Below are 27,837 nucleotides of genomic sequence, written 5' to 3'. Positions count from 1 at the left end.
ACATAAGAACAGCTCCTCTGGACTGAGCCCTGTTGAGGTCCTGGGCCTCGTCCTAGGCTCGTTTTATGCGTTCTCTCACCGCATCCTGACCACAGTCCCAGGTCACAAATATTACTACTGAGCTCATCTTAGAGATGAGGACACAGGCAGAGGTTAGACAGCTTGCCCCAAGTCACACACACCTGGTAGATCTGAACACAGGAGTGAAACGCCAGACAGCCTTTGAAGATGTGCATGTATGTGTATGTGTGTGTGTTGTGCGTCTGTGTATGTATATGCCTGTATATGTGTGTACTTATGTCTATGTGTGTGTATGCATATGCATATGTATATGTACACCAGACATTACATTCCCTTTTCCTCCGCAAGAAAGGGCTTCCTTCCCTACTGATCTTAGGAGTCTCGGGGCCACAGCCAAGAAATGACACCAGAAAGTCGGGAATTGAGTTCACTTGAAAACTCACGGTTTGAACTTTGTGAAACCAATATTCAATCACTTTTGACACAAAATCATAGTTCCCTATGGTCCCCCCAGTGTAACCCAGGAGCCCCCCTTTGTGTGGAGTCTTAAAGGGCGGGCAGGGGCCAAGGGGAGAATACCAGGGCCAGGATCCCTGGGTGGGGGGGGGGGCACTGGTCACTGCAGTTCAGGCCCAGCTTATCTTTCGCACTTTCTCCAGACACCCCGAGGGGAAAAGAAAGCTGCTTTGAGGTCAAACTTCTGAAACATTACACCACCTCTGAGAGCCGGCCTGTGTGTGCAGATGCCACAGCGCGCAGGACGGGAAACACCAAGCAGAGGCCTGGAACCCTGGCCTCTCAGCCAGCAGCCTGCGTGCACAGAGAAAGCTCCGAACCTGGGCTGCTTCTCGAACCCGAACCCGACCCCGAAGCATCCCTGCGGGCGCCTCGTCCAAGGGCAGAGCAGCAGGGAGCCGAGGCTTGAGGCCACTGTATTTGTCTAACTCTTCTCAACATCTTTGTTGTTGTTGTTTTAAATTCTCTTCAAACTGAAACTGTCAAGAGTTGAGTCTGATAAATCTGAAGGCTGGAGAGGAAGTGGTTTGTCCTTCCTCCCGCTCACGACTTCTGCAAAAGATAACACACAGCTCTGGGTGAAATGTCAGGCGAGGCCAGGGCTCCCACCGGGGCCCGAGCCTCCGGACGAGCTCAAGGTGCAGGTTTCTCGGGTTCCCTGGCCCCCGCGGCCTGCGGGGCTTCAGGAGACAGGAGGAGCCAAAGGAAGCCCTCACCTCCGCCCCCCAAACTGGATTCAGGCCGGAGCCGCCACCTGGCGGCTCTTATACCTCCACAGCAGCCTGGGAATAGCGTGCTATTATCCCACTTTCCAGGCAAGACTACTAAGGGGTCAGGATGTAAATAACATGTTCAATTTTATCTCAATAACTTGCTACGTGTCCCATACAGCCAGGGACTGGCAGAGCTTGACTCTAAAGCTCTAAGTCACCTGCCCCGGGAAGCCATCTCCGGCCCCTTCCTCCCGGGCTCAGGAGTCAGGTCCCCTCCTCTGTAGTCTTGGTAACGGCACTAGTCATCACAGGAACAATAAGATCTCTCTTCTTCTCGGGCACCAGCTCCGTGCTGCGCATGGCACTAACACTAGACATGCACTATTCTCACCAAACCCTCTCAGAAACCCAGAGGATTGGTACCACTATCTACCTCATTGTACCAAGGAGAAACAAAAGCTCAGAAAGGTGAAGCCACTCGCCCAGGTCACACAGCTGGCAAGGGGCGGAGCCCAGGGTGGGACTCCCAACTTGCTGCTCGGATCAGGAGCCCAGGGGTTCCTTTCGCCGTGGAAGACTGATCCCAGCCTTTCAAATACCAGACAGTTCTCTCCATTATCTAGAGCTCGATGCTTCTGGCCCAGAATGACCTCAAGGGCTGGCCCCTTTGAGTCTTTCCACCAACACCAAAGGTTCAGGGAGACAGGCCATTTCCTTGCTGGCAAAGAACTGAGCCCCACCCATGTCACCAGCTCAGCATTTCCCAGGTTCTCATGCCTAAGGATGACCAAGTCAGAGCAAGAACGAGGTCCCTTCAAGTCCCAGCAGGAAGGAACAAGATGTTCAGGGCATTCCAGGGACTGGGCTTCCATCTTCAAGTCCACAGTCCTGAGCCCAGCACCCAGGACAGCTCACCCGGGCCCACCCCATTCAGCACACTCCTAGCACAAGGAGCGGCTCCCTCTGCAGGCAGTGCTGGCCCTGCCACACCTCTGGGCTCTGCCAGCGTCTCTCTTGGCCTGGAATGCTGTTCCCTGCCTTCTCCACCTGGCCGAAGCCAACCCCTTCTCTGATCAGCAGCCTTCCCCTCGGGGGACCCCGGTGCTTCCCCGAGCTCCCCGTCACGTGGGGCGTTAGATCCAGCTGTCCCCAGCCCTCTCTCCTCGGGCTCTCTGTATTCCTTACCTTTGGAGCCAAGCCTGGTACCCAGTAGGTGCCCCACAGCGCATGTTTCAGGCATGGATGCCTGAACGTCGAGTGAGGAGCCCCTAGCACGTACGGAGGACGCAGCGTGCACAGCCCCGGCGGAGTCTCCTCCCTTCGTTCCCACCCTACCTTGTGTAGAAGGCTCCGTCCTGTAAGGAAAGGAGGGGCACGGCTGGGGTTCGAGGCCAACCCTTCTGAGCCTGGCGCAGACACATCGCCTGACAGCGTGAGAGGCAGGTGGGTGGGGAGGGAATGAGCCCACTGTAGTTTATTTCAGAGGCGGGAGCAGAGCCGATCCTGCGGGAAGGGGGAACGGCAGCCCCCCATCCATTCCCGCACCCGCCTCCCCACCCTCCCAGCCCACCCAGCCCCATAAGGCCCTCTCCTGTCATCTCGGACTCCAGCGAGCCACCACGTGGCCCCAACTGTGCATCTCATGGTCTTGTACAGCAGGGCCCAGGCCCGTGGGAGCCCTCGGATTCGAAGAGGGGCAGAACGGGGAGGCCCCGAAAAGGAAAGCACTCAATTCCTCTTCCTGCCAGGCCTGAACCTGGGGTACAAATGGCACTTCTGAGGGGAGAGCTTGCAAGCCCTCCCACCTTCACACGGCAGGCATTTGTGGGGGGAGGGGGGCCCTTGTTGGGGTGCCCTTCCTACACGTCCCCCACCTGCCTGACGAGACCCGGGGTGGCCGTGTGCCTCCTGTGCAGGTGGGACCTGAGGCCAGACACTCAGAGACACTGAAGGGCTCAAGTGGGACTGACGGTGAGGGGCAAACCAGGTCCAGGTCCAACACACACAGTGGCTGGGCCCACACGGGCCGGATGACACCCTGTAACCTTGCCAAGCCCTTTGCCTGATGACCTGGAAACTTGCTCAAATTAAAAACCTCTCTGTGCCCAAGGAGATCCCTGTCCCTGCCCCGTGAGGATGGGCGTACTTCGAAGGGCAGTCTGGGGGTTTCTGTCTGCTTATTTTCCTGTGTGTTCTGCTCATCGCACCCATCTAACCAGAGGGCCCTGGCCCCAACTGAGGCACAGGAAAAATGAAAGAGCTGGGCCCTGCCACAGAACTCCTGGCACCAGCTGCAGATCTCGCCTTTGGCATTCCCCAACTTGGTCAGGGAACAGGGCCCCTTTCATGGCTGGGCCCTTTGTTCCTGTTCCCAGGGAGCAGGGCGTGCTGGACAAATTCGGTTCAACCAATGCATCCAGGGAAGCGATGCTGTGTCGAGTCCCCTACACTCACCGCCCTCCTGGCCCCTCTGCGTTAACCAGTGGATTGGATGGGCCGGTTTTGCCGTTTTAAAACCACGTAGCCGGCAGCCTCATTATTCCGGGATCGCAGGAGCAGCAGCAGGCGTCGCTGAGAACTCACGACGGGCACTGTGCACAGTGCTCCATGGGCAATGTCACCGTTAGGCCGCATCGTAACTCGAGGAAGCAGACACACCACTATCTTTCGTATACAGACAAGAAAACTGAGCCTTGCACCTCGCCAAGGTCATTGCTAGCAAGAGGAGGAGCTGGGATTCAAACCCGGTAAAGTGCACACATCCCTGGCCTCCAAGCAACCAAGAAGTAGCCAGACTGGATTAATTTTTATTTTTTTAAGAGAAAGAGAGAAACGAAGAGGGAAAAAAAGAGAAAAAGATGCGGTTTTCATCGCATTTATAGCTATCTGAAATTACAGTGTTCTTTTGCCCAAGCGTGTCCCCTACTCTGGAACGTAAGGTCCTTGAAGGGGCCCTGTTTTGGTCACCCCACAGCCCAGCCCGTAGCCAGACACCCCCAGGAAACCCCCAGCAAACATCTGTGCAGTGAGGGAACACGCACAGGGGGAGTAAACAGGGCCCTGTGAACCCAGGTTCGCAGGGAGAGCCTCCACAGCAGGGGGACAGCAAGGAAGCGGCACAGGGACGACGCAGCATGCAGCATGCCTGTGCGGGGTCCCACCCAACAGGGTCCGACTCCACTCGATGACGTCGATGAGTCTCAAGTCTGCAGGCTGGTTAATTTCACTTATTCATTCAGCCCCTTCTCTACTGAGCAGGAAGCACCACCAGGCGCTGTGCTGGGCAGCCCTCCCAGGACTCAGACGGTCCAGCGGGTTGGGGGGGGGGGGACGGGGCAGATAACAGGAAAGGGAACAGGCAAAGCAGGACACAGAGCAGTCACAGGCAGGGGGGTGTGCCCTGGAGGCAGTGCACATCCAGCTGGGTCGCAAAGAGCGAGCGGCGCCTCCTCCCCCCTCCCAGTGCCTTACACAAAGGTTTGCCCATTTCTGAATGAAGACCTATCCACACCCCCAAACACTGTGCAGATACAGAGTAATCCTGTGTGGACGGAACAAACGGCACACGCAAACGACCGGCATACAGAAAACATTAATTATCGTTCCCGGGTGTTCCCATTCTGGTTAAATCTTATTTTTTTCTTTTGTTTGACTGTACTGACTAATTATTCTACAATGAACCCGAGTTCCCTTTGAAATGGGAGAGAAGGAGATGAATGTCTTTAAATAATAAATGTCCACACCTAGGTATGTAGGCAAAAGAACTGAAATCAAGAATCCTAACAGATATTTGCCCCCATGTTCACAGCATCATCATCACAGAGTCAAAAGTTCGTGGAAACAGGGACTTCCCTGGTGGTCCAGTGGTTAAGACTTCACCTTCCAGTGCAGGGGGTGCAGGTTCGATCCCTGGTCAGGGAATTAAGATCCCACATGCCTCTGTGGCCAAAAGACCAAAACATAAAACAGAAGCAATACTGTAACAAATTCAATAAAGACTTTAAAAATGGCCCACATCAAAAAAATCTTAAAAAAAAAAAAAAAAGAGTTCATGGAAACAACCCAAGTGTCCATCAACAGATGAACGGATAAACAAAATATGGTCTACCCATACAATAGAGTACTATTGAGCTGTGAAAAGGAAGGAAATTTTGATATATGCCATAACATGGGTAGACTCTGAAAACATTATGCTAAGTGACACCAACCAGACACAAGAGCATAAGTATCATATAATACCACTTACAAGATGTACCTAGAACAGGCAAATCCACAAAGACCGAAAGTAGAATAGCGGTTGCCAGGGGCTGGGGGGAGTGGAGAAGGGAGAGTTATTGTTTAATAGGTACAGAATTTATGTTGGGGATGATGAAAAGTTTCGGGTATAGGTAGTGGTGATGGTAACACAACACTGTTAATGTATTTAATGCCACTGGATTGCACACCTACAAATGGTTAGAATGATAAATGTTATGTATATTTCATCACACACACACACACACACACACACACACACACACACACACACACAGAACTCAAATGCCTAAATAAGACTGTGGCGCCACAGTGTAGATAAAGAGAGAAAACCAGAAGCTACGCCGGGGAAGGAATGGTGACCCGGGCAGTCTCTCTCCCTGGGCCTCAGTTTACCCAACTGTAAAATGAAAGCACGGGCCTAGATGATCTCAAAAGGCCCCGCCAGACCAGACGTGGACTCAGCAACCAGAGGGATCTCTTCCCTCATGTAGTGACTCAGAGCTGATCCAGGGAAGATGCTGGCAGGTATGTGCCTCCGGCTCGTGACACCAACCCCCAAGATGCACCTCTTCCAGGTAAACGGGTGGTACACACCTACTAGGAACAGTTCAGGCTCAGCCTGGCCCCTCATTATCCAAATGGCCACGCCCAAGCCACACCCCCCCACAGAGCCCCAGTTTTCTCACCTGTGAGACAGGGAGACTGATGAGAAAGCTACCTCCTCTGCACCCCCTTCCTTTATATACCGGCCAGGGTGGTCATGGAAGGTCACACAGGTGAGGCAGATGAAGCCCTAACTTCATCCCAGAGCCAGCTGCCTGGAGAAGGCCACCTTGGCCGGTGACTAGGACGTGACTAGGACGGCAGGGACAATCCCAGCCACACCTGAGCTCAGCAGCAAGGAGGCTGCCGAGCTGGAGAAACAGAACTCTCCAGGCTTTCCCTTGTCCAACCAGTGCCTACTCATTTTTCCTCAAGTGGAATCTTACCAGGGTGGGGACATGAAGAACACCGAGGAAGTCCCTTGAGGCCACAGGAGCAGCGTGGGACTCAGGGAAAAACGCATGGATTCAGGTCAGCCTGACCTGGGTGTGACTTACAGCTGTGCAACCAACAGCTGTGTGACCCCGAAGGCCAGGGGCTGTCCCCAGCCCTGTGACACGGGGACACTGCCCACCCGGGGGGTTGCTGCAAGGGTGAGATGAGATGCATAAGTGCCTGGCACACAGTAGGTGCTCAAGAAATGGGAGATTCCATTACTCCGCCCAGCTGGACAGTCATCTCAGATCTCCCTACAAAATCTTCAGGGATGCAGGAGGCCTCCAGGCTCACAGCACACTTTTAAAGACAAATTTGAGAGCCATAAAAACACACCACCTCATGCCGCCCAGACTGCCAAATGTAGTGGGGATAATGAAGCAAAACAAAGGGAAAGTCCAACTCTTTCTCCGGCTTAAGAACACCCACATGCAAACGTCAGTGGCAAAGCAATCACCCCAGCAAACCCCAGGTCTGAACGTGAAATGGTTCCCTGGAACCCTCTCTCTCTCAAGTCACCGAAATCATGCTTCAGTCCAGGGCATGGCTAAAGACGGTGCCCCGGGTAGGGGGCAGAGGGCGTCGGAAGAGTCAAAGGCAACGAGGGGACTCATTACTGGGGCCCTTCTATAAGTTACCAACCAAGGAAGACCCTGGCTTTCTCTTAACTATGCTGGTCAGCCTGCTTGAAGTCTTGCGTGTCCAGGAGGAGAAAGCACATTAGAATTGTACTCATCCTGCCCCTCACAGAAGAACTCAGTTCACTTCAGCGGGATCTGTCAGGCAACCTCCATCGTACAGGCTCAGTAAAAACACCAACCTTTCACAGAGCAAAGGATCCAAACTACTTAGTCCCAATTCCAAGCAACTGAATACAAAATCCACCATGGCCTATTTGGACATTCTCTGGACTGTCATGCTTATTAGAGTGTTTAATCCTTGACTACCAGGGGTTGGTGGTCATTCTGTCCCCCGCTTCACAGGTCAGAGAGGTGAGGTGGCCCAAGGTCACTGTGCGCCGGGCAGGCTGAGCGCTGGGCCACCATCTGCAGTGCCAGCGGAGTCGCCCTGTGCTCGACCACGGCGCGTCTGCAATGATGCTCTCTGCCTTATCAGAGTGAAGAACTGTTCTAAACCTTAAAATAAACATTTTAGGGGCAAGAAGTACCAACCTTGAAACTCCAGACTAGGGTAAAAGAAAAAATCTTTTACCATAACCAAGAAGACTAAACACAGCTTAACAAGCATAGAAAATGCTACGTGGACAAACCCACTTGCCCAGCCAAAGGAGCAGAACTCTGAATAAAAACCTTGACCTTTCATAATGAACCATTTTGCTTTTGTCATTTACATGTTTATTTCCGGGCAAAGTTCCATTCCATGCTAACTAGAGTGTCCCAGGCCCCCTGGACTGACTATAACCTGAGGGGTCCATGAGTCAATCCCTAAAAATGCCTACACTACAGATGCTAAACTTTATAAGCCTGTCATCTTAGCATTTTGCCTGCAGAAGGGTCCACAGCTTTCATCAAATTTCCAAAAGGAGTGTGTCCCTCTAAACGGTCTAAGACCCAGTCTCCTGTCATATCCATTCGGTCTCCCTGTCCCAATCGGCCCAGATACAAGGATGGAAACGAGATGAGGAATGAAAGAAAAAATACATCACTTCCCAAAGCAAGTCATGTGATGCATAAACAGGCCAAATTTAAGCGGCTGTGTTGTTAAAAAATAACAATAACACCACAATTTCACAGGGTCTCCAAGAAGCAAAGAGGAAGAAATGCAGCATCACTTGAATCTTTAAGGCACAGCCACTGAGGGGAGGGCCTTGTCTACAGGGCTCACCACCACACGCCAGGACCAGAGCAGTCCTGGGCGCACACTAGGCCCTCCACCAGTATCTGCTGGAGGCTGAATTAACATTCCATGTCATTTATTCCTCACAACCCTGGGATGTAGGGATTACAATTTCTAGTTTCACAGACCAGGTTCAAAGAAGCCATGTGACTTGCCTGAAGTTACAACCAGTAAAAGCAGAACTGGGATTTAAACCCAGATCCACACACTGCTATGCAAAACCCAGGTCCTTCCCCCACACCACACTTTGCTTAGATGGCGGACTTTTAACCCAAAGTCATCTCTCAACAGCAGGCTCCACAACCCCAGTGGCTCCCTTGAGGGTCATTTAACTTCTCTGGGCCTTGAGTTCCTAATGTATACAGTGGGAGACATGGTGCATGCCAACAACAGTTGATTAGCAGTGGCTGTCTCCAGGCTCAATGGGAAGGATCGATTACGCCTGGGTTGATTAGCAATGTCTACCAGGGGCTAGGCAATGAGCTATGGCTGCACGTGTGTCATACATTCACCATCCCAGAACTAGATGACCTGCAGGTTCTCTTCCAAGTCTGGCCGCCTCCGATTTTAACTATAAAAATTTTAAAGGGGGGGTATGGAAAAGGAAAGAACAGACTAACATTTTCTAACACCAGCCATAGCTAAATTCAGCAAGGCCAAAACTGGCTGCCCAGCCAGTCCTGCATGCTCCATGCACACAGCCCCGCCACATGAGAGGAAGTGGAGAACATCAGATCTGCTGCCTGCACCCCCAATAAGACACCCTGTCCAAGCCAGAAGCAGCAAAACTGTGGGTTTGTCTGGCCTGGCCTGGGTTGTAAAACACCTCATCAGTAAGCATAGAAACCTCACAGGGAACGTCATCGGGGTTCATACCCTGGCCCGACCTCCTACCCGTCCTGAGCTCTAGGCAAATTACTTTACCTCACTAAGCCTCAGTTTTCTCATCCTGGACAATCCTCAGAGGATTGTCATAATGATTAAACACAACGGTGCATCAAAGTTCTTAACACAACAAGAAGCCCATAGTAAGTGGGCAGAGAGCCACGGCTATCATCATCACCATTTGTCTCTGAAGGGGGCATATTTTCAGAAAAAAAGTATAAGTGCAAGAGATTAATTTCTTTCTCCCCACGTTTAGCATTACAGCCCATTTGGCTACTACGAACTCTAAAAGGAAAGAGGCTCTGAAAACAACTCCATCCTCCTGAAGCTCCTGGTGTATCAGCCGGGGCCCTGGGGAGAAGCAGATGGCAGACACAAAACGGTGTCATTTGAAGAAATTGTAACAAAAGGACAACATACCAAGGTGTGGGCAGAACACAGGGAAAACACAAGAGGTGGTTTTCTCCTAGGGTGACCAAATGTCCTGATTTGCTTGGGACTGAGGGGTTTCCCGGGACACAGGACGTGAGTGTAAACACCTGGGCCAGTCCCGGGAAAGCCAGGACTCGGTCACCTCACTCCTACCCTATGTGCTCCTACCCCAAGGCCTGAAGGGACAAGCGAAAGGAGCAGTTACTGAAGCCCGGAATCGGGGGTGGGGGGGTGGGGGGGTGGTGACAGGACAGGGGCCGTGACCAAGGGACGCTGCCTGCCCACAGCAACCCTGAAGGAAGAAGCCAAGGGCCTCCATCTCCCTGCAGGGTCCCCACTTATGAGCCAAGCCCACCTGGAGGCCGGAGGGCACAGAAGCCCGTGGATGAAGGCCACACAGCCAGGTCCTGGGCACAGGGAAGGGTGGTCAAGAACAGAGTGTTAATCCTGGGATGACCAGGGGGCCAGACCCCACCTCTCAGAAGGCTCCCTAGGGGGCCTGGTGGGGACTCAGAGCTCCCAATCTTCGTCCAGCAGGGAGAGGACCCTCCTCCTGCTTTGGGATGGGAACACTGGATGGGACAACCAGATTCAAGCTCCGTGAAGCCACCCATCAATGGGCTTAGTTCTCGGCAGGGGTCCAAGGAAGAAGCCCCCTCCCCTGGCAGCAGGGTCGCAGTCAACGGTGGGAGCGAGGCTAAGACGACACAGTGAGCTCCCTCAGAAGTAGACGGCCTTCCCGGGCTCTGTCTAAACGGGGCGCTCTGTCACTGCAGACCCAAGTGGGGGGATCAAAGGTGGAGAGCCGAGGGCGGGGGGCGGTAGGGGTATGATATATACACAGGTGCGCCTCATGGAAGGGCCGTGAGTGGGCTGCCTACTGGCAGGCTCGGACCGGACACCACCATTCAAGGCCCTGTGCGTGTGTCAGGGGCAATATCGTTGAGAAAATAAAAGCGACTTTCAATTCTGTTTTTAAATCATATTTTCCAAGATCAAAATCTTATTTCCCAAGCACTGCTGCTGAAAGCTGAGGCGCAAACCACCAATAATGTCTTAATCTTCCCAACTGCCAGTTTCTATCTTGCCCAAGTCGGGGACACGGTGACTGGGGTTGAGTCCAGGACTGTGGTCCATTCCAGGTCCCGGTGCCCAAGGTCACAAGCACACCCTGGAGGTTCTCCCAACGGCTGCGAGGTCGCCAGGCAGGGCCGGGGTTTCCAGCAAAACGTGAGACCCTTTTCTGTCCCTGCGACACCTGGGGCCTCTATACATCAAGCAACCGTATTCAGCCACAAGCCTGTACTGCCATCGGGTATGGCTGGATGAGACACCTGCCTTCGAGAAGTTCACAGTCGAGCAGAAGCGGGAACGCAGTGGGCAGAGCGGCAGCCAGGACTGAGCTGGTGGTCATGAGGCGCACTGACTGAGCACTGGCTCCGAGCCTGACACCACCAAGCACTTTCCATGTGTGCAGCATCTCCTTTATGATTCGGATAACCCTGGGAGGTGGCCACGATTATCCCCAGCTTACAGATGAGAAAACTGAGAGCTGGATCACACCACTACTTACATGGTCTAATATGAAGTGTCTGAATCCAAAAACTCTGGCCACAGCTCGAAACCACTTTGCCCCCCACCAACCACTAGGGAAGAACTGACCTGGGAAGGCAGGGTCTTTGGCGCCTCTGCCTCCACCTTGGGTTTCAAAGTGGGGGCAGAGCGTTTGCAGCCCCCCAATCCGCAGCACACACCCCTTCAAGCAAGGCCGCGGTGAATGCCGAGCAGGGCCTGCCCGACACGAGATTGCCCAGCCGGGCCGAGCAGGGGCTGAGATCCACCAGCACTCGGCTGTCCCGGCCCAGAGGCACCCTGCTGACCACTGGGGCATTAGAAGAACCCCAGACCGCTGCCCTCTGCAACAGTCTCTGGCCTGAGACTCTCGCACCTTCACTGCACCTGCTGGCAGGGCCCACACATACTCCAGAAGCTTCCTCTTCGTATCTTTCCTGGTGGTATGGTTCACTTAGCTCCAAAAAGCAGAGGGACCCAAAGCACAGCCTTGCGTGGGGATTGACTCAGGCAGAGGAAGGCCTTTATCGAAGAGCCATGTGGCCAGGTCGCCCGCCACGGCCCGGCCCCTTTCCTCGCTGCACCCACTCCCCCAAAAACACTCAAACAGGATTCGAGAAGCAGGTTTCAGAGTCATTTTCCTCACACCAAAACTTCCTAATGCTAATTTCCTCTCTTTCTTCTTTTTTAGTGGCATGAAGCAATTCCCCTTCCAACAACCCAGATCTCTGAAGTCCTGAGTCATCAGGACACAGCAGGGGAGCCGACAGGAGGGATCAAAGGTGTGGGAAGCTCGCTAATGCCCGGGCCAGCAGGATTTCCTTCCAGGGTCCCTGCCGGCTCTCGGCCCGCGCCACGCAGACAGAGGGATCTGGGCTCCTGCAGCCCCACGCAGTTCTCGGTTCCCACCTCTGTGCCAGGTTCCAAAGAGGCAAGGTGACTGCAGACAGGAGCACAGGCTCCCAGCTCTCCCCCGGGCCAGCCCGCAGCCGGGGCTACTCATCAAACGGGACCTCTCAGGGTAGGTGGGACATCAGCCAAGTCACCACAGGGGTTCTCAGCCGGTGATGTGCCCCCCAGGGGACCTGTGGCAACATCCGCAGGCATTTGGGGCTGTTACACTGTGGGGAGCGGAGTACTGGCATCTAGTGGGCCGAGGCCAGGGATACTCAACATCCACAAAGCCCAGGACGGCCCCCACCACCAGGTAAGATCTGGGGCCCAAGATCAATAGGGCCAAAGGGGACACACTTTGAGATCATGTATGAAAATGGCTTAGCACTTATGAATAAGACCTCGCCCTACTCGCTGTGCACACGATCATGTGTGTCACACGCACTCGTCCAGGAAGAAAGCAGAGATGGCTCTACCCCAAAGTGTGCATCTGGGTGCTTTCTGGGTGGTGGGATTATGGGAGAATCTTTTCCTTCTTTATTTTTTAAGATCATCATCAACCCTGGGTGATTATTTTTGTTTTATTTTTTACAAGTACGGAGGCGAATAGCTGGTAGAGAAGACAGACGGGCAAAGAGGCAATCGCCACCCAGCTGGAGCTCGCAGGGAGCAAGCCCTCACTACAACTGGGGGTCGGGGAGGCTCCGGGGGCCAGCAGCACTCCCCACGGCGGAGGGGAGAGGGGCTGAGCCAGAGCCCCGAGGGGTGGGGGGAGCCCAGTCACGCTCTGAGACGGGCTCCAGACCCCATGCTCGCCTGCACCAAGCCATCACAGCCGGCTCTCAGGGTCAGGCCATCTCAGGCGAGGAAACAGGCTCCGAGAGGTTGAGTTCACGACCCCAACACCAAGCAGGGGCAGGTGAGAAGCAAACCTCCACCACGGCTCTCCCAGAGATGCGTCTGCAGGAAGACGGCCGAACCACCCAGGGTGAGACACTCGACTCTGTCCCCACCCTCCCGCCTTCTGCACGGCCCCCCTGCTCGGCAGGGAGCCAGCCCTGGCCACCCTGGGTCTTCCTGAGCCTCTGCTCCTGAGCCGGGCTCACAGCCACATGCAGTTATTCTCTGGAGCCAGATGGCCTGGGTGCAAATCCCAGCTCCACCACTACTAGCTGGGTAAGTAGCGACCTCATCTCTCTGGGCCCCAGTTTGATCATCTGTAAAACAGGAACCATGACAGCAATACCTCACAGGTGCATCGGAGGTTTAAACAAGCTCATCTACGTATGACCCAGCAGTTTCACTCCTGGGTACGTATCCGGGAAAAAAGAAAACACTAATTCGAAAAGATACACGCACCCCAATGCTCACAGCAGCATTATTTACAATAGCCAAGATATGGAAGCAACCTAAATGTCCATCAACAGACGAATGGATAAAGAAGATGTGGTATACATATACAATGGAATACTACTCAGCCATAAAAAAGAATGGGGCTTCCCTGGTGGCGCAGTGGTTGAGAGTCCGCCTGCCGATGCAGGGGACACGGGTTCGTGCCCCGGTCTGGAAGGATCCCGCGTGCCGCGGAGCGGCTGGGCCCGTGAGCCATGGCCGCTGAGCCTGTGCGTCTGGAGCCTGTGCTCCACAACAGGAGAGGCCACAGCAGTGAGACGCCCGCGTACCGCAAAAAAAAAAAAAAAAAAGAATGAAATTCTGGCATTTGCAGGAATGTGAATGGACATAGATCAGAGAAATATAAATACTGTAGATGTCACTTTCGTGTGGAATCTGAAAAATAACACGAATGTATAGAGCAAAACAGAAATAGACTCACAGACACAGAAAACAAACAAGTGGTTACCAGTGGTGGGGGGGGGGCAAGACAGGAGTATGGGATTAAGAGATACAAACTATAGATAAGCAACAAGGACATGTTGTACCGCACAGGGAATTATAGGCATTATTTTGTCATAACTTTTAAGGGAGTGTAAACTGTAAAAATACTGGATCACTACGCTGTGTACCTGACACTAATATAATATTGTCAAGTCAACTATACTGCAATAAAAGAAAAGTGCTCATCCACGTGTAGGCTCAGAACAGAAGACTCTGTGCGAGCACTAGCTGTAGTTCTCACTGCTTTGCTGGTGACTGTTCCTCGCAGCCCAGGTCCCTGTGCTCGAAGCCACCAAGGAGGCGCCGTGCTCTGCAGGAGGCCTCTGGCTCTGGAGCCAGGTCGTCTGGGTTGCAGTGATGTAACCTGAAACTCACAGGGCCTTAGTTTCCCCAAGTGTAAACAAGAGCCTCGGGGGCTGGGTTAAATGCACAGATACACCCAAAGGGCTCCGCGGGGCTGGAGGAAATGATCGCTACTGCCCCGCAGTCACCTCCACCCCGTCCTGGTCTGTGTGACCCCGCAGGCTGACCCTGCTTGGACCCCCAAGCCCAGTAGCCACCAGACTGCTGGGACGGGTCAAGCTCTTTCACCTTCCCACCGTCAAGGCAGGCATCGGCCACAGGTGAAACGCGACCCAACAGGACCAACAGGCAGACGTCAGAGTCACTGCTCCTCTTTCCAGCGGGGCAGCCCTGCTCCCACTGCCCCAGAGCCCCCAGGCCCGAGAGCCCACTAAGGGCACCAGCAGGGCGCCACAGCTGCCCTGCCTCGGCCCGATGGTGCCACCTTCCCAAGCCCCACGGCTGGGCGGGGCCTTCCCACCTGGCCTCCAGGAAGGAAGCTTCCAGAAGGGGAGCCCTGGGAGCCAAAGCTCAGAGCGGACGGCTCAGGCCCGGGATCCGGAAAGCACCAGAGGCCTCTGGTGGCAGCAGCCTCACGGGCCCGGCAGTGGACCAGGAACCGCGGGCCTGTGTCCACCCCGAGGCCAGCTCCGCAGGGCAACTCGAGGGCCCACTGCACGCACTGTCCTTCACTGGAGGTGAAAGAGACACGCAGGGTTCCAGGGACGCAGAGGGTGGAGGTCTGGACGTGGCTCTTCCCTCACCCCTTCCAACAGGAGGGGCCACCCAACTGAACCTGTGCGGCAGCTCATTCATTCCTTCCTTCACTCATTCATCCACTCATCTGGCCAAAGAGCGTCTGCTGAGAGACACGGCCTCAGGGTCCCCAGCTGTAAAATGCAGGGAGCGACAGCAACTTGCTGGGCTGTTACGGAGGCCACCGATGTGACCTCCCAGCCCAGCTCCTAGCAAACAAACTCTCGTGAGTGGCCACTCAGTAGAGACCACTGCTGCAGTGGTCACTACTGTGACTAACGCCTGGCCTGGTGGCTCACATCCCTGCACTCCTGAAGCTTCCATTCAGGGGCATCCCGGGCTCCCAGCTGGCGGCCCGCTCCCCGTCCATCTGCATCATGACCAGGGCCCTCCCGGCTCGCACATGAATCCCATACTGACCTCGAGGGCCCCTCTGGGAAGTGACCCTGCCTCCATCTTTCTCCCTACCTGCTCTCACAGTGCCAACCACTGCTGCGGCCCCTCTGCCCATTCCCAGCCCTGGCCCCCAGCCCCTTCTCTGCCAGTCCCCGGTCCGTCCAGATGCATCTCTCCTACGAAGTCCCTCCTGAAACCGCCTGGCCCCTCCCAACAGCAGGACAAGGCACAGATCTCTCTGAGGAGGTGTGCTGCTATAGTGTATCCTAATCTGAAGTGTCCCCCAATTTAACTGTGAGCCTCTGGGGAACAAAGGGTCGTCTGACTTTGTAAGCGTAGTACCAGGGAACACTCACCTTGTCAGCCCGGTGCCTGGAGATACTCACTCCACAAGTGCAGTACCTGGGAAACTCCCTTTGCACACACAGCATCTGGTACTCAATGCACAAACTTGGTACCTGGCTCTTACCCTTTACAAATACTTGGCATTCACTTTCCAACACCAGTTCCCTGAACTCACTTGACAAATTCACAAAGGGATGGCTGCCAAACATCGGCAAGCACTGAACTGATAAGCCCACTGAGTCCCCACTAAGGCGTCTCTGCAAGAGGCTGAAATCATGTTACATAGATCCAACAGATGCACATATATCCACGGACACACACACTCAGGCGTGGCGGCAGACCTGCCTTTGCCTCTCAACTCCACTTCTTCCCAGTTCTCCTTGTCTGAGTCTCTGTTGCAACATCTATAAAATGGGAAAAGTAATAGCTGCCCCGTAGGACTGTCTGGAAAATTAAAAGAGCACAGTACCTGGCACTCAGCAGGGGGACAGTAAGTGTCGCTGGAATCACGAGCGCATTTGCTCCATCCCTTGCAACAGGTTCACGAAGATGTTTTACTCCCCACCAGAGAGCAGACTGCAAACTTTCCTGACCTGCCACCAAGCTCAAACCCAGGAGCCCGAGGAGACCACGCCGTCTGAATCTCCTTTCCAGGGAAGCAGTCTGCTGCTGGTACCCTGGAGACCTCCAGACCACTGCACGGTCCCAACGGTCCTGGGGTGGGTGTCGCCATCTATCCATGGCCTCCTGTCTCCTGGACACAGCTAACCCCGTTCCCTAGCCTCCCCTGCACTCGGGGGTAGCCATGTGACTGAGCTGTGGCCAATGGAGCGGCCAGACCCACAGACCGAACCTCCGCCTGGGGCTCACGCCTTCTCCCCAGCCCCGACTCCCCGAGGCCCTGAAGGGGCAGAAACCTCCCCCGGACCGGGACACGAGGCACATGTAAACCGTGCTGCGTGAAGCCCCCCAGGTTTGGGGGCTGGCTGTTGCAGCAGTGAGCCCACCCTGACTGTGGCCCGGCCCCACCACCGGCTGGGCCTCACACAAGCACGCGCAGCGATGCACATTCACCTGGGCAGGACGGTGAGCCAAACGAGGCGGCAGTCTGGGCTTTCCCAGGCTGTATGCCCCTATCTGCAGCTTCTCTGGGCCTCGAGGAGCTTGGGACTGGCCCAGGACACCAGGAAACATTCCCGTGCTATCTCCGCTCTCCTGAGGACCCCGGCCCCAGGGAAGCCTCCACTGCCCCGCCCCGCGGAGTCCTGCCCACCCGCCAGGGGGCTGGAGAATCCAGCTCTTCTGCTTCCCTCCAAAGTGCGTTTACTCAGCCTCATCTGCTTATACACTCTCCCGATCTGATACCAGCTAGAAAGCAGAACCCATGACAATGGAAGGCAGTGAAGGTGCCAGGGGTGCGGGGAGTCCTGGGTGTGAAGCCCAGCCCGGCTGCTGGGCAACACGCCGGCGCTCAGCGCTTCCCCACACTCAGTGCTTCCCCATGGGAAAAAAGCCTGAGGCGAATTCAGCGATTAGGGTGTTCTAGGTCCTAGAACCGTTGTAACACAGCACGGACAAAGGGAGCTGGTTTTGGTAATCTAAGAGTCTCTTAAAGCACTGCTATTCTTCGCTATGGGAGGGAGCGGGTTAAATAAAACACACACAGCCCAGAAGCGCTAGAAACTAAGCAAGCTCCATGGGGGCAGGGAGCTGTCTATACGCCCAGCACCTAGCATATGCTGGGTGCCCATTAATATTCTGTAATAGATGACAACAGCTCCTGGAAGGCAGGGGTGACGACAGCTGTAGAGCATCCGGGCACTTCCCTGGGTGATCTCTAAGTCCGGTCCAGCCTCAGGGCCTTTGCACTTGCCATCCTCTCTGCCAAGAATGCTCCCCCACTAGATACCATCTCCTTCCCTGAACACCATGTGCAGGGTAGCAAGGCTCCTGGTCCCCCAGCCCCGCACACCCCACCCACCACTGCTTTGTTTTCTCCGGGGCCAGACAGATTTTATAATTACTTACTCAGTGGTTTATTGTCTGTCACCTACCCTAGTCCAGGAGGGCAGAGACTGGTTTTCCTCAAAGTGCCTACAAACAGTGATATTTATCTGTTGAATGAACTGCCATGCCTTACTCCACCTAATCCTGACATCATGCTAAAAGGAAGTCCCCAGAATGTGAATTTCACAGATAAGGAGGGAGGTTAGGTGACCTGCCCAAGGTCACCCACCAGCTAGGACGCTGCAAGGGCAGGACTCAAGCTTGCCTGTCTGACCCCTCTGCTGCGACTGGCTGTTCTCCTCCCTCCACCTTCCTGACACCCCAGACACCGGTATGTGGCAGGTGTAAAGAAATGGCTACTGGACATTCAGTTTCACCACAACAATCAACTTCAGCACCAAAACTATGTTCTCTGTGGTCCCCTTTGCCTCAACAGACATGAACACCTCCCCCATACACACACACACACACACACACACACACACACACACACACACACACACGCCTCATCACCCTTTGTAGGGCTCTGCTGGTATCAGCTGAGCTTCCTTTCAACCTCACACGGCCTCCCTCGGTGGCCCGCTGAAGGCACTGGGTGCCTTGTCACCAGAGCCAGGAGCAGGGAAGAGACACTGTCACTTCCTCCTTTTCTCTACCATGGGGCCAGGCGGCCTGGCTTCCATCCTGGGGAAGCAGGAAGCCTGGGGACAAAAACGATGCTCTCAGGTGGAGCAGGAAACAGCTCTCCTGGCCATGCAGACCCTCGTCCTTGGGGCAGAGGTCTGCGGGACTGGCCGGAGCCCCCCACCAGTTCCTGGTGGGGCTGGGGGGCCAAACCCTCAGGAGGCTCCCTAGCCAGTGACAGTGAGCCAGACCCAAGCATGACTCCAGACCGCAGGGACCCCAGGCAGCACTGCCCTTCCCCCCTCTGAGGGAGGGTCAGCTCACCCTTGCAAAGCACTGGGGGACTAAATATTTTAACACTCACCAAAGAAGGAGGCAAAAAACATTCAAATTATCAAAACACAAACAACTCCACTCAATCAAAGTGGAAAGTGTCTTGTTGGAAACTGCAAAAGCCTGGGGCTAACCTCAATGTCCAGTGATAGGGGATGGTCTACCTGTATTATTATGGTGCCCCTCTATGATGGAACACCATGCAGCAGGGAAGAGCAGCTGTGCACAGACACAGATCTAGAATGACTGCCAAAACACACCGTCCAATGAACAATAACGGCACAGAACTGTGTAAATGCCCAGGATGCTCAGCAAGGATGCAGGGCTGGCCTGCGAGGAGGGGAACTAGGGGCCACGGGCCCGTGGAATAAGACAGAAGCTTCATTTTCCCTTATATGCCTTGTTGTACCATCTGAATTTATTTGATGTGCACGTTACTATTTCAATTTTCCAAAAAAAAGAGTTCTGTATTTTTTCAAAGGAAACCAGACTGTGCCCCCTGAGAAATTTTTCTTAAACTGCTTTCAACAATTTCATTGCTCTCACACATACCAGATCCACTAAATACCCCTAACTTTCCCAAATGCATCGCTCATCTCAGGAGACTTTCCTCTAGAGACTGCCCGTTTTTAAGTAGCAATAATCCCTTGCATTTGGGCAGAATTTCCTGAAGCACTCTCAGGGTAATTAGGAAAACACAAAGTGGAATACAGGCCCCTTGTCATACCCCTACTGTGTGCTGGCCGTCCTGCTAGGTGCTAGTCTGAGTGATCCCCAATCCTTTCAGCAACCCTGTAAATGAGGTAGGATTATCCCACCCCCTTGGAGGAAAAGCAAGCCCCGGCACGGGAAAGCAAAGCAACGTTCCAAAAGTCACACAGCCAGGAAGTTGTAACCTCAGAATCCAGAGCCCGGTGCAAGTGGCAGCAAACCCCGTTGTGTTGCCCCACGGTGGAGACGCCGTGAACCATTTGGCTGCCTTGCTGAATCTCACTTAATCCTTTAATCAAAGGCATAACTTGACCATCTCAGATGTTTATTCCACCAAAACACCAAGGGGATACCATCCATGTGGGCCAAGCTGAGGCCGGCAGTGAGGCACCCTCAGAGAGCTTTGGTTTTTTCGGATGACACGGCCACCAGGCTCCCCCTAAGCCTCACCGGACGTGGTGCCCCAGAAATGCCCTCTCCCACTGCCAGGTGAGTCAGCGGGCTCCCCGGTTGGCACAGAGGAGCGGGCAACACTATACACAGCCACCTGTGGGCCACGGAGCCCCAGCCAGCTCGGCAGCAAAGCCCAGCCATGGGCAGCGAGTGAGACACCTTCAACCTGGCCTGGTACAACTTTGCCAGCGGCTAGAAAAGGCATCTCGGGTTGCGCCAGGAGAATGGCAGCATCAAAACTACTCCCTCCTTAAAATGCTCTTCTTTACTGCAGCCTGGGGAAGGCAGACCACGTGTGCTGTTTACAGGGAATTCAGATTTTTTTCCTCTGCTTCTGTCTCAGCCCCTCCCCTCCACCACCTCCAATCAGACAAGTAACCTGGGCAACAAATTTGATATACTCCAAAATCTTATGACAAATGGCACTGAAAGAAAAAAAAAATTCTTTGTGTTTATTTATGCCACAAAAAAAATCCCATAAATCAGAAGCGGGGAGGACGGGCACAAGGAGGAGGTGTAGGTGACGAAGCGGAGAAACGAACACGCGTGTGCGTGTGCACACAGCCGAGTTCCCACGGGACCTCTGACTACTCGGGGGGACACAGATTTTAATTCCCAAGGGGGAACCACCATCGGGATGAATGCAGCACTCTGACACCCAGTAGGCGCTTCGTAAGCATAAGTCCAAGTTCAGAAGGTTGCCGCCCCCAAGAAAACACCAGACTAAAGAAACCGACGAGAACTGAGGTGACTCCTCTTTTCCTTTCCACAACAGAAAGCCCACAGACGTTTCAATTGAAGCAGCAGAGTGGTGAAAATTTAAAAAACAAGTCAAGGCTACTGTGCCTGTGCTCTGACCCCCGTTTGACCGATTGGACCCTCCCCATTCTGAGATGCCACCTGCTACATGTTAGAAAAAATAAGGTAAAATAAAAGGTAAGCAGCTGATTCGTACTTCTTTGGTGCAGAGGAGACAAAGCACACGGACAAAGCCCTCTTCCAGAGGACAAACATGCCTAGCAGGTGATCAAATTCAGCCCAGACACGAGAACGGCAAAATGGATTCTTGACCCACGGACCCGAACCTTCTTGGCTACAGCCGACACCATGGTTGGCAACCACAAAAAGCCCAGGGAGGCCCGGGGACTGGGAAGTCTGGACGTGAGAGGGGAATGAGGAACAGCGGCGTCCAGGCCACAGCCTGGGCAGATGCACCCTTCCGCCGGCAAGGTGCGGCCGTGTGTACCCCAGGGAGGGGCGGACACCTCCCAGTCCCCCTCCTGGCAGCCGGGTCACTGGCGCCTTTGTGTTTCCTCCTTTGTTTATGAGTCTTCTGGATCCAAAGTCTCCAGCACAGAGTGCATCGGGCCCGGCGCTGTCACCGGCCATGTCAGGCACTGTTGACTCTGCAAGGATTTAATCAGTAACCGGCCCAGCAGATAGGCACAGGGGCAAGCTCCAACCTGACCCCAGAGAAGGCAAAGTTTACAGCCAGGCCAGGGAGTGAGGCCGCGGGCCCCCCGGGGCCCCAGGCTGAGCCCATCTCCCCGGCAGGGAATGCAGAGAGGTCCGTCCACTTGGGGGGTGTACCCAGCTGGAGCGCCTGCCGGGTGGGACTGAGAGCCACCGGACGCCTCCACCCAGGCCTGATGCAGCTGTGGTCGTGGAAGCCTGGTCTGTAGCTCTGACTACCCTCCAACTGACTGGATCAGTGCAGACAGACCCTGAAAACGGTTTGGGCAGAGGGTGTATTGGGTTTGTTTATGGGTTTGAATCTAGATCAATCACTCTGAGTCTTGCGCCTGAAGCCCACACAATTAACCAGATAATTACCAGATGGTTCTGAGGTGAGCTGTGTAGAGGGCTTAACAAAAGGATGACGTACACTTCATGGAAGGCTATGACCAATACAGAACGCCTGACACACCCAGCAGCTCGCGGCTGGGCCACAGGGGGCTTTCCGTTGAGTGAGCTGCACTCAAATTCACCTTTGTTTCGTTTGGGCTCCCATTTCTCAATTGAGTGCTTGGGCCGCACTACAAAATGCAGACAGATTACATAATGCCCGGGCCTCAGGGAAACCCCTCAGGGGCCTGCTTTGCTTCCCGCGGGGGTGGGGGGTGGGGGGCCTGGACACACCAACAACCAGGTGTCTCAGGACGGGACAAGGTCCCCAGTGGTTGTGCCACCCACACCCCTGCCCCGGAGGCCACGGCCTCAGCAGCCCCCCTCCACGCTCACAGGCCCCGGCAGGGAGGGCCGTGCACCCCACCCGAGCCCACCAAGGCCACATGTAAGGACACTCCCTGCCCTGCCCGCGGGGCTCGCCAACGACAGGCGGAGAAAGGGGACAGCCCATTGGACACTCGTGCGTAGTTCCTCCCTCCTCGCTTCCCAACGCCACAGCAAGGCTCTGCGAGACAAATCTTGTGCCACGGATGGCCCTCGGCCCCCAGTCCAGAAAATCACGGCTCCTCTCCAGAGAGGCCCAAGAAGACGAAGGTGCCACCACCACGCCTGCTTGAGAAGCCAGCGCAGGGCTTCAGGCGCCCTTCCTCCCCACTCTCTCTCTCCAACAGACACCTCTTGAGCAATCAGAGGTAAACTGGGGGAGGGGGAGGGGCACCTTGAGCCTCCAAAGCTGGCTTCCCCCAGCCGTGGGCAGCACAGCACAGCTCCTGGCTTCTCCCGGGGGAGCACGGGAGCTCGGCCTGTCCTTCCCACGGAGGGTCACTGTGCCTCCCAGCCATCTTCTCCTCCCCAACTCCCCTTCACTTTAAGGGGTGACAGAAAGAAAAATAAAGCTTCCCCAGCCCCGGCCAGGGGAAAATTCTGAAGCCAGATCTGGAGGCTGCTGACCCCAGGCAGGGAACTACTGAGGACACCAGTTCCTCCCTGAATCTGAAACACTGCGCGCTGGCGAATTTTCTGCGGCTCTCCCTCCATCAAATGAAAAGCCAAATGCCGAGGCCTGTGGCTCGGGACAGGTTTGAGAACGTGCACGAGCCTGAGACTGGGACTGGACCGCTTCTCGCCAACCAGGGATCCTCCCCGAGAAAGCAGCCTTTGCAGATTGCACCAGTGTGCCCACAGGAAAGAAAAAATAGGTGTTCTGAGTACGTCGGACCCAAAATTCAGAATAAAAGTCCTCGTGTGCTTCAGTGCCCTGGGGGGGGGCCGGGGGGGGAGCTGTTTCAAGGAGTATGGTTTCTTCTGCTAACTTTTCCCCCTCCCCATTCCCTGGAGCATGTGTCACAGCCTGTGACACACTGCCAAGGGAACATGGATGCCGGGGAAATGTCTGCACATGCTACACGTTTGTGACATGCTATGTAAGCGACACCCTGTTTCCCGGCTGGGTTTTCTTGGCACAGGTGTGGGCAGGCGTTAGATTCAGCGCCCCCGCCCCGACCACCGTGCTTAGTGAACCGGATCACGGTTGCCCCAGAGGGGAGCGTGCATTCTGGGGAAGACGTGCCACCTCTCCATAGAGGACGGGACCCCCTCACAGCAAGGCTCGGGCCCAAGCAGAGCTGGTGCTTTAAACTGTCCTCCTTTCAAAACACAAAGCATCCTGTTCCGGCTCCTGCCCGCCACCCTCCCCCGCTGCGACCCCACCGCAGCCCTCTCTCTCCACCTTGCAGATTTGATTTCAGAAACAGATCGATGACTTCTCTCCCTCTCATGAGGGCGACCCAGTCCCAGCCATGTATTTTAAAACAGTAACAATAACATAATAAAACCTCCAGCAACAAAACACACGTATACAATACTGCATAGACTATACAAGACCAGAACCCCACAGGCCAGCTTCCGCACTAGAACTTGACCGCCCCCCGTGGGGAGGAGATAGCCCAGGACCCCTGCCCCCTCTCCCTCCCCCTCCCCCTCCACTTCCACCCTCCCAGTGTGTCAGTGAAATTTTTTCAGAAAGGGAAGCACCCAGTTTTGCCTGCCAGCCCGGGCAGGAAAAAGACGGGTAGAGAGCAAAGAAAGGAACTGGCTTCTGGAAATTCTTTGGGTTTTGGGGTTTTGAGGTTGTTGGGGTTTTTTTGTTTGTTTGTTTTTTTTCTGGTTGTTTTGTTTTCCCATCCGCCGCAGATCCAGATGTGCTTTCCGAAAGGGAACCCCACCACCATCAGGGCCCAGCCTCGGGGGTCTATCCCAAGGTCCCATCCGTAATTAACACAAGCGCTGGGCCCGGAGGTACCCAAATGCTCAGTCCGGGGTGGGCCAGATCCTCTCCATAATTCTAAGGGTCTCCCCGAGCCCGCCGGCAGGGCAGAGCTTCGGATTCCACAATCCAGTCCGGAGCCCAGGCCAGGAAGGGGGCGCCCGGTTCTTCCCGCCCCCCGCCGCCCTGCAGGCCCCGGGCTCCAGGTGCAGCGGCAGGCAGGGGGCAGCCGGTGGGAGGGGGCGCCTCCCGGGCCCCGAGGGGAGGCGCGGGGGTGCAGGCGCGCCGCCGCGCAGAGCGACTCACCGTGGCGGACGCCAGGCTGTTGTCGGCCAGCGTTAGGTGGTGCGGCTCCCAGCGCCTCAGGAATTTCGAGGTGAGGATCTTGCTGAGAAAGGTCCGCGGGTGCCGGATGACACAGACCTGGATGTCGCCCTCCTGCAGCAGTTTGTACCTCATCCCGTTGCACAGCAGAAGAGCCCGGCGGCAGGGCACGGCGCCCATCTTCGTGCCCTCGGGGGCCGGCACGTCACCCCCCAGCAGCGGCTTGGTCTCCTCGATCTGCCGGGAATCGCCGCCGCCCGAGGTGCTGGTCAGATCCATGGCCGGCCGGCCGGGCCGGGGAGGGGGCCGGGGGCGGGGAGAGGGGCTGTCCCGGCTGCCCGGGCGGCGGGGCCCCCGGTCGGCGTCCCGCACCCCCCCACCCCCCAGGAAGGTGGGGGGGTGTGGGGCTGGGGGCGCCCCGCAAGGGAGGGGCCCGGGCGGGCGGGCGGGCGGGCGGCCGGCGCTCGGTCCTTCCTGCGGGGCTCCGGCTTCCTCCTAGCTCGTCGGATGCATGCTCGCGGCGGCCGGACCGGCTCGGCGGAGGGGCGGGCGGGCGGGGACGCGGGGCAGCGCCGGCGGGGGGGCCGGGGGCCCGGTGGCGGCGGCGGCGAGCGGGGACCGCGCGGGCGGGCGTGTCTCGGCCCCGCCGCCCGCTCGTGTGTACAGTACGTGTGTCTGGGCGGCCGTCCGCGGGCGAGTGTGCGGCGGGGGCCGCGGGGGCCGGCTCAGTTGAGAGATTGCAGAAGCCGCTCGGCGCCCGCGCGATTGGTCCCCGCGGGGTCATGTGCCCGCCCCTCTGACGTCAATGGCGGCAACGGCGGCTGCCGCCGCGGCTTCGGCCTCTCGCAGGCGGAGTCCGTCGCCGGGCGGGGACGCGAGGGGCCGAGGCGCGGCTCGACGGGAGGGGGCGGCCCCCGGGGAGGGGGCTGGGGCGGGCGAGCCCTGGCAGGCCCGGGCCCGCCCCGCCCGGAACCTGGGGAGTGGGCGGGGGCCTCGGGGGCGGGGCGCGTGACGTCACGCCGAGCCGCGCCCCCGCCGGTGCCCAGGCCGGTGTTGAGCCGCGCGGCCCGCCTGCCCGACGGTTCTGAGAACGCGCCGCGGCCCCCGCAGCCCACCCTTACCCCCGCGGCCAGCCGGGATCCGAAATGTCAGCGCCCCGAAACCTGTGCACGCGGATGGCGGAGGTGCGGCCAGGTGCAAACCCGAGGGACCGGGGCCGGGCTGGGCCGGGCCGAAGGTGTGGGGACAGGACCGCAGGCAGGAAGCTGTCCACCTGGCTGGCCAGATGGCGCCACAAGACAGAGATATTTCCTTGAACTGAATGTGTCCCGTCAGTTATCCGGGGAATGAGCCACGCTGCCCTGGCTCAGCCTGCAGCACTCTGTAGGCCTCCTGGTCATTTAGAAATGTCTGCCCGCCGTGGCCCTTGGGGTCCTCAGGCCTACTGGGGGGATGGGACAGGCTCCTCAGCCCCACTCCTTCCTTCTGCCCCTGGAGTCTGATTAGCTCCTAATAGGAACCTAGACAACAAAATCCCTCCCCAGCGTTACCGGCGCCCCCCTCCTCTGCCTGCACCCCAGCAGCTCCAGCCTCTTTACCTCTCCCCTCAGGCCGGGACCGGGTCATTCATCTCTGCATCCCCAGGTCCTGCGCAGAGCTGTGAGAGAATCATACCGGAAGCCCCTTTGGGGAATGAGCTATGGTGTCACTCGGGAACGCCAGCTGTGCAACAAAAAAACGTTCCCTTTCTGCCATCAGGAGTGGCACCAAAAGCCACGCAGCAAGTGCTCTGCTCTGAGGTGGGGCTTTCTCACATCCACGCACTTCTGCAGTTAATATCATTAAAACCCCCAGGTCTGTGCCTTTTTTGTTAGTGAAGGTGTCTCTGTAGTGAACACACAAGTGTGTGAGCATGCGTTGAATTGCATCATGAGTGTCGAAGTTTGTCCACGGCAGCCCTACAGTGGGGACTGCCCCTCCCCCTCTCTCCCAAGAACATACAAGATGAGGGCCCCCCAAAACACTCTCACTTGATCCCGACCAGGGCTGGGGCCAGGGTGGAAGGCAGGGCCCCCGCATGTGTCCCTCACCAGAGAAGACGCATCTCCAGCCTGCCCAGGAGACGGGCAGAGCTGTTCTCTCCTCGTGAGCCCTGCGGAGGCACAGTTAGGCGGGAAAATGGGGAATTCACTGACTCCCCACAGCCTCCTGGCAAATTCTGTTCTTGAAGTTCTGAACATCAACGGCCTTGAGAAAACCATCAAGCAAGGAGGAGTCAGGCAAGCCAGAGACCCCACCCGGTGACACAGACGTGGATGCCGGAGGTGGGGATGGCAGGTGGTTGTGACCAAGACGCCCAGGCCACGCCGCCAAGGGGGTTAGGTCTGTTGTCCGAACCTTGATTGAGCTCCTGCTGTTTGCCGGTTGCAGGAGTAATTCCCCGCGTCCTAAGCACGCACGCAACTTTTCCTTCTCACAGCAACCCATGACACAGGGTTGACCCATCAGCATCCCCTCCTGCAGGTGAGGATGCAGGGAGACTGCCAGGCTCACTTGGCTAGCCAGGACTGGGCCCCGGTGCGGAGCTCAGGGTCTAAGACCATGTAAAGACAATGACCGCACTGTGCTTGGGGCTACAGGGAGGGGGAGGGGCGTATCTAACCCAGCCGGGCTGTGGCACTGGGGACACGTCCTGACTCCAAGAGGTCTTTAGGAATCAGGTAAAGAAGGGGAAAGGTGCTCCTGGAAGGGGGGACGGCACATACAAAGGCAAAGAGGTGGGAAGACCCTCAGCCTGTGCAGGAAACTCCAGACTTTTTTTTGTTGTTTTTTATTTATTTTTGGCGGCGTTGGGTCTTCGTTGCTGCACGCGGGCTTTCTCTAGTTGCAGCGAGCGGGGGCTACTCTTCGTTGCGGTGCTCGGGCTTCTCCTTGTGGTGGCTTCTCTTGTGGCGGAGCACAGGCTCTAGGCGCGTGGGCTTCGGTAGTTGTGGTGCACGGGCTCAGTAGTTGTGGCTCGCGGGCTCTAGAGCGTAGGCTCAGTAGTTATGGCACACGGGCTTAGTTGCTCTGCGGCATGTGGGATCTTCCCAGACCAGGGCTTGAACCTGTGTCCCCTGCATTGGCAGGCGGATTCTTAACCACTGTGCCACCAGGGGAGCCCCAGACATTTTGCCAAGGCATGCAAGGAGCCCAGGGGATGCAGGGCAGAAGCCTCAGAGGTGAGCAGGGGCTGAGCGGGCAGTACCTTGAAATGCAGGCCCAGGGACCAGACTCTGCCCTGAGAGCAGT

General features: G+C 56.2%; 1 protein-coding gene across 2 annotated transcripts in view; it reads right to left on the bottom strand.

The window, feature by feature from the left end:
• Window positions 1-26,284, bottom strand: part of CMIP (c-Maf inducing protein) — a 237,898-nt gene extending 211,614 nt beyond the window's left edge. Inside the window, exon 1 of one of the 2 annotated variants that reach the window (XM_060288883.2) lies at window positions 26,145-26,284. Coding sequence is in view for 1 of the 2 variants with exons in the window: in XM_030863243.3 (XP_030719103.1) it covers window positions 24,529-24,825 (297 nt within the window). In the remaining variant the exon portion in view is untranslated. Of the gene's footprint in view, window positions 1-24,528; window positions 25,028-26,144 lie in introns of those variants that run through there. The other variant, XM_030863243.3, reaches the window with a different exon arrangement.
• Between the last annotated feature and the right edge of the window lie 1,553 nt (window positions 26,285-27,837).

The sequence above is a fragment of the Globicephala melas genome, chromosome 19 (genome assembly GCF_963455315.2).
Source record: "Globicephala melas chromosome 19, mGloMel1.2, whole genome shotgun sequence".
NCBI classification, from domain to species: Eukaryota; Metazoa; Chordata; class Mammalia; order Artiodactyla; family Delphinidae; genus Globicephala; species Globicephala melas.
The sequence above is the reverse complement of the archived record's forward strand: the minus strand, read 5'-3'. Positions and strand labels throughout refer to the sequence as shown.